Genomic DNA, 11,571 nt, shown 5'->3' on the forward strand with positions numbered 1-11,571 from the left:
TATTGCCGAGTTGTCTGTTATCACTATCACCCTCCTGAAGTTTCAGAATCATTTCTCTTTCCTTCTTTAACCACCTTGCTAGTTTATTAGCAGGTTCAAAGTTCTTTTGTTTAAGCTGGTTCAATTTATTCTCTAGTTTTCCAACTGTACATAGATAATTGCTGAAGAAGTTTAATTTGATTTAGAATATTTATCTTTGTAGGTGATGTCTTTAATTCTTTTTCTTTACTTTTAATTTCCTATAAGATCTCACAGGTTTTCCCCTGGGCTTTCTTTTTCAATTGATTGAAGAACATTGAAGATACTCTCATCTTGTTTGTGTATTTGTTAGGCATGTGATGATGCTGATTGTGTAGATGTGGGGGCAGAGTAGACATCTGAGTTTGTTGCTACCATAGACTAACTGTAGGAGAGGCAGAACCTGGGAGTTGAGTCAAATGAGGAATCAGCCTAAAATCTCTACACAGCCACAACAGATTAAGTCCAACCCCCTCCCCCCAATTCCATTAATCCTTATCTTGCACCAACTAACCATTAGTTTAGTAGATTCCTATGCATAGGCATGAGCAATAAATCAGTTTTAATTACACATGTGGTCCAAGTATTCATAGCTAACATTGACAGTGTGAAGGAAAGTACCTGCCTCTGCTGTAGTCTGTATTGGCAAGAATACTATCAGATGCACTAATTGCCTAAGTTTTATCAGTTTGCTCTCTGCAAAACATGTATTTTATGACTGACTGCTAGGTCTATGCCCATGATGGCGAACCTATGGCACGGGTACCGCAGGTGGCATGCGGAGCCATATCGGTGGGCACGTGAGCTCAGCTCCGGCATGCATATGTGCGCCAGCCAGCTGATTTTCAGGCCTTCTGGGCCCACCAGAAGTCAGGAAACACACTGTTTCCAGCCTCCGGAGGGCCTCTGGGGGAGGGGAAGGCCGTTTTTGCCCTTCCCAAGCTCCTAAAAAGGCTCTGGAGCCTGGGGAGAGCAAAAAACGGGCCTACCGGGCCCACCGGGCCATCATGTGTCAGAAGTGGGGGGAGCCCGGGTGGGCACATAGAATTATGGATGTGGACACGCGTGCGTGTGACCCCACCACGCTCCCCCCGCTTTTGGCACGCAATGGCAAAAAGGTTAGCCATCACTGGTCTATGCAATGCCTATAGGGCATTTTATTTCAAGCTACCTTTTGGCAAAGCACTTTGCTGCATAAAATGAACAGCAGATATGTTACAGCACCAGACAAAAGTAGGCAAATTTTTTTTTTTAACCTGTTTCCTACCACCACCAGCAGGATCTGCAATGGCAAAACCATTTAAATAAACTTCCACGAAGTTGGAGACACTTGGGCGAGACTATTCTGCATCCTATTCCACTTCGCATTTCTTGACAACTGCTAATTATTTCTGGCCGGTAATAATAACCCAAGTTTTTACCCACATTTGCCAGTAAAGCTCTCCTGCCTTAACAGTCGAGGGCTTTTTTTTTTCCTTTTGAAACTTGGACGACGTCTTTTGAAACAGATTCGTTCCCCGCGGTGTTAAAATCACAAAACCGATTACGATTTGAAGGGGACGGGAGGATTCCACGGGGTGCGCAGCGCAGGAAGCGTAAGCAAGCCACCTGTGTCGCCCTTACCCAGGCCTACCTGGAGCCAGCGAGCCAGGTAGGGAGGGCAGCGTTTGCAGCCCGAAGGACTTCGCGCATGACCAGATGGGCGGAACGATGAGTTGCGGCTGAGACGCCCCCGAAAGTAACGCCTCCGGGAAAGGGAGACGGAAACGGGATTGTTCTTCTGGCCGTTGCGCCTCCGTCCGTAGCGGGATATTTCTGCCCGCCCTTTTTGTCTGAAAGAGTGAGTGGGGCATTATATTGTCGGAGGGGGTGGGTAGGGAGCGGAGTGGAGGTAAACCCGGTCCCAGCAACACATCGGGCGTGGCTGGCGGGGTCGCGGGCAGAAAGGCGGCGCTTTCTATCCAGCTCGGGGCTTTGGGGTGAAGGCGGAGCGGGCGCAAGGTGTGGTAGCGGCAGTACGCGCAAGTTGCGTGATTTGCTGGGACCAAAGAAATGGGAAGCAGTGCGGAATTGGGTGGGAATTCGTGTTTCTCGGACGCTTCTGGCGACATCCTGTGGCTATTCCCTTGGAAGTAAGGCCCGCTAAGTTTAATGGGATATGTAGGTCTAAGGTTGTAGATTTAAAAGTGCACTTTGATGCTGGAAAGTAATAGCTACGTACGTGTGGGGTATCTCCAGGCTTTCCCCCTTCCCTCCCGCTCTCTAGGCAGTACAAACTTTGCTCAACAACCTGTGGATAAGAGCAGGGTTTCTTAAATCTTTTTTTTTTTTTTTTGCTTATTTACCTCTTTATAAACCCTTCAGAGTTGCTAGCTGATCCGGTGGTTAGTTGGGGGGGAAAAGGTTCAGTTTGGTTTTCTATCCACACAGTTTATTAATCTAAACTGCATCATATAAAGAAGGTGAACTTTTAGAAATATGGTATGACATCTGGGGAGGGTGATATATAGCCCACATTGAAAATCACTGGCATACCAGGGAATTAGAGCTTGTGGACATTTTCTTTTCTAAAATATGGCCACTGTGTTGCTTTTTCCTGTTTATATATATTGGATTCACTCAAACTATCCAAGCATCACAGTGTAGCAGTCTGGACTTTGAACTCGTACATGAGGCATTAAACTTTTGCCTTCTTTACTGGTTTCACAGACACTTTCACAGTTTCACAGAAGAAATTCAAGCATTAAATTATGATAAACCCAATATCAAACTTAAAGCAATCGACGTGTCATGGCAGTTCTGAACTGCCTTACTATGGAAGAGGATTTATAGCTCAACGATTGCATGTCATATTTTTTTTCCTGGTTCTGAGTGCAGAAATTTAGTTGGTTTTCCTTTTTTAAGGCTTCACTTGAACTATTTATCCCCAATTTTCAGGGTTTTTTTTAATTATTTCTGAAACAGGGGAAGAGGTCACAAATGTCTTCAAGGAATACATCACTGGAGCACAGAAGTGGGCAGCAAACTCGTTCTGTCCATTATGATAAAGTGTATGTGGAGTCCCCAGAAGATGCTGAGGAGATATTAAATTCGGAACCTTTGGCACCGCCTCTTCCATTACAGCCACCATTTGGACCTGAATTTTATCCAACTGACGATGAAGAGTCGGCTGAAATGCATGATCTCAAACCAGTGAGAAAATTCATTCCTGATTCATGGAAAAACTTCTTCAGAGGAAAAGGAGGTGATCCTGAATGGAATAAGCCAGTATCTGCTATTTCAGATGGAACTCAATGTTCTCCACCATCATCTCCAACACTTACTCCAGTGAAAGCAGACCATACTTCAACACCAAGTTCTTATCAAGATCCATATGGAGGATCAGGAGGGACTTACAATTCACGAAAAGAAGCTGAAGGTATTCTCCCCACAGATCCATATGGCTCTCTGGGAAGGCACACTCAGGCTCTGACATACAGTGAGAAAGTAGAAGCTTTTAACCTGAGATACTCCTACATGAAATCTTGGGCAGGATTGCTTAGAATCTTGGCTGTTATTGAACTGCTCTTAGGTGCAGGTGTATTTGCCTGTGTCACAGCTTACATTCACAAAGACAATGAGTGGTACAACATGTTTGGCTTTTCACAACCATATGGCTATGGTGCAAGCAACATGTATGGTGGTTATTATTACAGTGGACCCAAAACTCCTTTTGTTCTTGTTGTAGCAGCACTTGTTTGGATAGTGACTATCATACTTCTAGTACTTGGTATGTCAATGTATTACAGAACTATTCTTCTGGATTCCCACTGGTGGCCTTTAACTGAATTTGGAATCAATGTGGCCTTGTTTATTTTATATATGTCAGCTGCTATTGTCTATGTAAATGATGCAAACAGAGGAGGACTTTGCTCATATTCATTATTTAACACACCACTGAATGCTGCTTTTTGCCGTATAGAAGGGGGACAGACAGCAGGAATAATTTTTTTGTTTGTAACAATGATTATATATCTCATCGGTGCAATAGTTTGCCTAAAATTATGGAGACATGAAACTGCACGGAGACACAGAGAGTTCATGGAAGAGCGGGTAAGTTTCAAGTACAACCACAAAGCTGTACTTTATATGTGCTTCTAAATGAATGATAGAGTATATTGCTTCCATAAAGGTCATTTCCTTCATTTTTTTTTCTCTTAAGATTCAGAAAAAAACTATATTAAACAAAGACAACTAGGGAGAAATAGAGCTTTTGGAAAGTTAAAAGAACATTTTCAATCATTGTAGATCCCTAAAAAAGTTTCAATAAAGTGGTAAAAAGCTATTTTTTTTTAATGCTTGGATTTAGGGAAAGGCAGAAAAGATTTCCTCTATAATTGCTTCTTCCCACAACAATCCTTCACATTTTATTTTAGGGTAATCTGCAAAATAAAATATTTTGAATTTTCTGCATTCATAGATGAAAGCAAAATATAAGTATCTTCAGAACCAAGTAGATAAGTAACTGGATTTTTCTAGTAAACTTGCCATTGTTGTTTTATCTATAAGTTCTTAGCCACGAATTGTAGTTGAAATCAAAGATGTTTTAAAATAGAACTAGAAACATAAGCCATATATATTGATTATATTGAGTTTTCATGTAGTGTCTCACAACTTTTTTTCCTGAATTGCGCTCTAGTTTTAGAAAGTGATATCCATAAGATTGCTATCAAAAGATTTTCAACCATTTTAATTTCTGTGTACAAGCATTTTTTTAAATGCTTACACAAACACACATACAAACATACAATGTATTTTTTCTGAACAGAGTATTTGGCCAATTCACAAATTTAAACAGCTTTTAGTCATTTCAACTAAAATTACAATTTCTATACTTCCTTTTTGCCATAATATTTATTCTCTTCTATTCTACAAGCATTTGATTATTATGTCAGGTCCCTCAATTCCTATGTAGGTAAAGCTTTATGGAAATCACTCCTTATTCTATCAGTCACTGAATACAGCAGCACTGGATAATAAAAATAAAAAATAGAAATGTTGTAGTTAAAACAAAATATGCATTAAAACAACAATAAAACCACTCAGGGTAACTTCGATCCTCGAGATAGCCAGCAAATAAATTTAATATTAAATAAAATAGAAAAAAACAGTTAACATTTCAAAAGTCTGCCTAAATAAAAATATTTTTCTGTTGGCAGACTAAAGTACCATCTGTTTTTGGAAAATAATTTGCTTTCATATCAATTCTCCGCACAGGTTAAAAAAGGCATATACACCACTACAATCTATATTCTGTCAATACAAAATAAAATGAATTTGCATTATAGCATTATCAGCAGTTACAGTCTGAATGTATACATTTAATACTGTTATTTCTGTTTCTTTTATTAGATGAAGTCACAATCATTTGCCCCAAAGAGAATGGTAAGAACCAGAACTGCATATGTTCTGTTTACTTTGTGGTTACTGAATTTGAGTTATCTCACAAAAGTGTCTGTTTCAAAAAGACATGAAAAAATATTCTTACAAAGAAAAAAAAAATCTGTTTTAGTGAAAATTCACAAATGTCGATTTGGTGTTCTACTACTAACACCACCTTATTTTCCAGTAAATGCTTTCCCTCCCTGATGTTGAATTTTTACAGCAGTATCTTGCAGATATTGCCACCTGAAAAACCCAATGGAAAAGCATGAAAGATTTTTTATGGGTTTTAAGAAGCAACGTGAAAGTTTTCAAAAGTTTAAGCATAATTTGTTTCCCAAATCATTCAAATAGGATGGTTTGGGGTAGGGCACTAGGTAGTAGGGCCTCTGTAACAACAGTATTATACAAGATGCCAGTGATATTATTTTGGCTGCAAAATTTATTGTCCAAATGAATTTAGAGAGTATCTAACACAATTGTTCATTTCAACAAACTAGCACTAGAGAATTGTACTTTTAGTTACTTAATACAAACTTGTGCAAAAGTAAAACTTTTAAAAATTCTTTTTACAAAGTATGAAGATCATGAAAATGACACAGCCAAAAAAGCCATAAAGACACTGAAGGGTACAGAAATGAAGCCTGAAGTACTTAATGGCTATATACCAGCAGGACATATTCCTAAACCAATAGTGATGCCAGATTATTTAGCGTAAGTATATGTATTTTTAGTATGCAAAACAGTATTTAAGATCACCATTATGTTAAGCCCTAAACGTCAATTTACAAACCATACTGGATTGATTCCAATAATAAACTAAAAACAAGGCCATATATAAGATTTAAAAATGCAATATATAAATCCAACAAATGTAGTTTACTGTTGTTCACTATTTAATTTGTTTTTGCCACCTTTATTTTTACAAATAACTCAAAAGTGATGTACATATGCAACACATCCTTATCCTCCTATTTTCCCACAACAACAACTCTGTAAGGTGAGTTGGGCTGAGAATGAGTGACTGGCACAAGGTCACCCAGTTGATTTTCATGGCTGAGGCAGGACTAGAACTCAGAGTCTTCCAAGCCTGGTGCTCTAACCACTAGACCAAACTGGCTCTTTTCTTAAAAAGTTTTCTGCTTAAGCTGTAATGCCACAGCTTGCAAGAAGACTTCCTAATTTTTTTAAAATAGAAAGGTACACTTTGATTTTGATTTTTAATTTTTATTAAGCTTTGGAGTCAGACAAACTGTAATGTGGTTTGTTTAGATTTGTCTTAGTCTTTATGTGAACTCAGCTATTACTTTGTAAATATCTTAGGGTTTAACCAATGGTCACTTTGTCAGATCATACTTTAATCATATGATGTGTAAATCCATGAACTTATTGGAATGTTTAAAATATCTGATCCAGTCCATTCTACCAAATGTTTTCCAGATAAGTGATTGTCCTGATTTTGTGCAATCCAAATATTGTATGCCAAGGAAAGCAATGATTCTAGTCTTATTGATGCAGTTTTTAATAATCTGTAAAGAATTTTCCATGTTACACATTTTAATGTTAAATTTTCAGTATTCCATAATACACACATTTACAATTTACTGAATTGTTGACCTAGCATTGATTGGAAACTTGTTGCTTATAGAAAATACCCAGCAATTCGGACAAATGAGGAAAGAGACCGTTATAAAGCTGTATTTAATGATCAGTTTTCTGAATATAAAGAACTGTCTTCCGAAGTTCAGGCAGTTTTGAAAAAATTTGATGAGTTAGATGCACTTATGAGGAAGCTTCCTCAGCATCCTGGAAATACTCTTGTAAGTATGGATTTAAAGTTTGTATTTGTAAGTAGATATTGAAAGTTAAGTTACCTGATCAGTGGTCTAATCATGATAATCCCTTCATTTTTGGAAGTCATATATATTTTATATTTCTTACTAAGTTCCATTACTTGTTAGACATGACACAAAGAAGGTCTTGGTTACTGTACATAACTTTACACTGTTATCTAACAATAGAATGATTGGAACAATCATTCCAACCATAACCATTATATGCCTGTTCTACTTTCTTGGTATTTGTGATACGGATTCATGGTATTTGTGATACGGATTCATCTGTCAGAGACACCAGCTTCTAATAGAACTCGGTGGTTATGCAGTTCTTACCAAAGTTGATCAAACAAGCAAGTGACATTCAAACTTTGCGATAAACAAATTAAAAGTTAAATATTAGAATAGAACACATGTGGCATTGAGAATTATTGTTATACTCCTCAAGTAGCTACCTTGTTTAATAACGTCACGAATACGACAGTAATTTTTTTTTAAAAAAAAATCATTTTCTGAACAGTGCGAGCACTTAAAAAACCGTGCATGCTGAAATAAGAGTAAAGGCTGATGTGATTGTTATGAGAGAACTTTATCTAAATGAGACAGCAGCAACCAATAATCTTCGCAGTCTCTTTCTGTCATGTTCTCTTAATGACCATTTTGCTTCCAAATTAAGGAAGGAATTGCAGTTGCTAAACTAGGACAGGTTATATTGTTCTTTCTGGGGATCTGTCATTCTTTTTTGTTGGTTATAAAGAAGATAGCAATGTTAAAAAGTCGACAAAGAGTTAAACAGTAATAGAATAAAACATTGTACAAAATAGAAAATAAAACAGTTATATAGAATATAAGTTTAATAAGTAAATGAAACGTATTGATATTTTACATTTTTTCTTACTAGGAACATGATAGAATCGCCAATGTTCTCCAACAGTATAAAAAGAAAAAGAATGTGAGTATTGTCTTATTTATGTATTCAATGTTGTCAATGACGTTGATGTCCAGAGCAATAATAAAAACACCACTAGGGATCTATGAGCTTTTAGGATTTACACCAGTTTGCTGATATTAAAAGAGCCATTATTGCAAAGAAAATCAGCAATGACAGACTATAAGATTAAAGCCCAATGTGTGTGTGTGAATGTGAGTATGTGTGTGTGTGTGCGCGTGTGCGCACACACACACACACACACACACACACACACTATTTTTTGGACTATAAGACATACCTAAATTTACAGGAGAAAAAAAAGAAAAAAATAGTTTTTGGTCTCTGTGTGTCGTGTTTACACCTTTCCAGGCCCCCAGAAGCACTCTGCAATGCTCCGCATGGCCCATTTTCACCAAAAACACACCTGTTTTTGGCTTGCAGAGTGCTTCTGGGGGCCAGAGAGGGCGAAAACGCGACTCACGGAGGGCTTGGGAGCCGAAAAATGGACCCATTTTTGGCAAAAACGGGCCATGCAGAGCACTGCAAAGTGCTTCTGGGGGCCGGGGAGGGCGAAAATGTGACGCACAGAGGGTTCAGGAGGCCAAAAATGCCTGTATTCAGTCTATAAGACGCACCTAAATTTTCAACCACTTTTAGGGGTAAAAAAGGTGCATATTATACTCCAAAAATACGGTATATACACATCACATGCAAACCTTATGAATCTTTCTACAAAATGTGCACCCTACATGCTAAGAACTTGCTCCTCATCAGGAAGAACAATTGCTCTGTTCATTGCTATCGCAACAGATCAGTCTGCTCTCAGTCCTTTTGATTCTGATCTTGCTTGATCCAATCTGCATATGACCCTAGTCAGGTGTAAAACCATATCTAGAATGAAGTAGTTCCCAAATTAAGTTCTTGACATCTTCAAAGAAGTTTGGAAAAAATGCCTATCGGTAATTCTATTGTTCATACGGTACCAGATGGACTCATTGTCCTACTCAATGTAAAATGGATTTTATGTTCTCTCATACTGAAATCAGTGAAATGATTAGTCTTAACAGCTTGGCTGCTCTGCCATGCCTAAGGTGTTTTATATCAAACCAAATCACAGTATATTTTAAGAATTTTCTACAGTGGCTGCCAGGATTACATATTTGAGCCAAGAATTGAGCTCTATGTATCAAGTGCTCTTCCAATAAGATAGGGATTTAATATGCATAAAATTAAATAATATACTTTTTGTATGAAATGAATATCAAAGGTAAGAAAGAACTATTAAGGATATTAAACTTACTTCCTTTTTTCACACTTATGACTATTGTAACATCTCCACGGTCATGTGATCAAAATTCGGATTCTTGGCAACTGATTCATATGTAGCAGTGTTCTGGGGTCATGTGATCACTTTTTGAGAACAACTGACAGGCAAAGATAATTGGGAAGCCAGATTCACTTAACAACTATGTTACTAATCTAACAATTGCAGTGATTTACTGAATAATTGTGTCAAGAAAGGTCACAAAATGGGACACAACTCACTTAACAATTGTCAATTTCTTAAACCGAAATATTGGGTAAATTGTGGTTGTAAATCATGTACCGTATTTTCCGGTGTATAAGATGACTTTTCAACACATGAAAATCTTCTCAAAAGTCGGGGGTCATCTTATACGCCGGGTGTCGTTCTCCTGTAACCAGGCAGACCAGCCCGAAAGGCTCTGACGAACCTTAAATGGCTCTGGCGATCCAAGCTCTGATGATCTGCTAATCAGGCAACTCAGCTGGGATCGCCAGAGCCATGGAGAAGGAAAAAACTTTTCTCCTTTCACATGGCTCTGACGATCCAAGCTCTGACGATCTACTAATTAAGCAACTTAGTTGGGATCGCCAGAGCCAAGGAAAAAAGTTTTCCCCTTCCAGCTTGCTTGCCTTGCTTCGCTTCCCTTGCTTCGCTTGCCTGAATCCATTCCATCAGCAAGCAACTCCCTGCCTGCAATCAAGCAGGCAGGGAGTTGTGGACTTCAACTCCCAGAATTCCTCAGCCAGCAAAACAAAGCTGGCTGAGGAATTCTGGGAGTTGAAGTCTACAAGTCTTAAAGTTGCCAAGGTTGGAGACTCCTGTTCTTTTGGGTAAGTTTTTTTCCCCTTTGGGATCTTTAAAAAAAAAAGTTAATTGGGGGTTTTTTTAGTTGTTCTTTTTTAGACCTAGCCATTAAAGTTTAGGAAGTTTTAAATTTAGCTTTCATATAAAAATAAAAATAAATAAAAAAAATAAATAAAAATAAAATAAAATAAAATAATATTTGTGCAGCTTTCTGAGATTTAGTATGTTTTTGTAGTGTTTCACTCTAACTACACAAACACACAAAATCTCACAAAGCTGTATGTAGAATTTTGTGTGTGTGAAGTGTGAAAGTTGTTTTTTTGGGCTTTTTGTGGCTGTGTGAGGTTCCTGCTTATTTCAGGGGCCATTTTGGGTCTAGCACAGCTGCTTTTACATTGTGGGTGAGCCTGTTGTGTTGTGTTGTGTTGTGTTGTGTTGTGTGTGTGTAAAGTGTGAAAGTTGTTTTCTTTGGGCTTTTTGTGGTTCTGTGAGGTTCCTGCTTGTTGCAGGGGCCATTTTGGGTCTAGCACAGCTGCTTTTACATTGTGGGTGAGCCAGTTGATGTTTTTTAATTTTTATTTGGTGTGCGTTGGAAGAGGGGTAGTCTTATACGGCGAGTATAGCCCAAACCCTATATTTTAACAGGAAAATTCGGGGGTCGCCAGAAAATACGGTATTTTATTATTTACCCAGCTAACCCAAAGGGGTGAACATTGTAAATTTACTTACTGAATCATTTGTATTTCAGGATCCCACATTTCAGGAGAAGAAAGAAAGATGTGAATATCTAAAGAACAAACTTTCTCACATAAAACAAAGAATTCAGGAATATGACAAAATTATCAATTGGAATACATAGAATGACTTTAATTTTACCAACAAGATTTTTTTACCATTTTAAAATATTTATTGCCATTATTGTACATTTTTCTTGTAAAATTAGTAACTAAAATCTAGTATGTATATTGTGAACTAAGGAAAAGTTTTATCTACTGTAAGCTGGAAAATGTTCTAAGAATGTAGTTAAACCATGTGCACTGTTGATGATCCTATTCTAAACATATAAAATTAGTATCTTTACTTTTTAAATTCAAAATATTTGTATTTCTGTCAGTGAGATATTTTCCCAAATATGAATATGCTGTAAATAAGTATGTCTTCCTTAATTTCATGTATAGCTCAGTTACATGAAATGCAGTTTTTCAGAGATCTGTATGTATTAAAAATTGCTTTATATGCTAGGGTGCCATTTAACT

The 11,571-nt window shown here is 37.6% G+C and overlaps 1 protein-coding gene across 1 annotated transcript; it reads left to right on the plus strand.

The window, feature by feature from the left end:
- Positions 1–1,779: 1,779 nt before the first annotated feature.
- Positions 1,780–11,216, plus strand: MARVELD2 (MARVEL domain containing 2). Its single transcript, XM_070935803.1, has 7 exons — positions 1,780–1,858; positions 2,983–4,110; positions 5,410–5,442; positions 6,017–6,153; positions 7,088–7,259; positions 8,176–8,226; positions 11,064–11,216. Exons 2-7 carry the CDS (start codon positions 2,998–3,000, stop codon positions 11,172–11,174), a joined length of 1,617 nt encoding a protein of 538 aa, XP_070791904.1. The 5' UTR covers positions 1,780–1,858; positions 2,983–2,997; the 3' UTR covers positions 11,175–11,216.
- Positions 11,217–11,571: the final 355 nt, after the last annotated feature.

This window comes from Pituophis catenifer, unplaced genomic scaffold (assembly GCF_029215685.1).
Source record: "Pituophis catenifer annectens isolate HBS135680 unplaced genomic scaffold, rPitCat1.0.hap2 SCAF_2, whole genome shotgun sequence".
Taxonomy (NCBI): Eukaryota; Metazoa; Chordata; class Lepidosauria; order Squamata; family Colubridae; genus Pituophis; species Pituophis catenifer.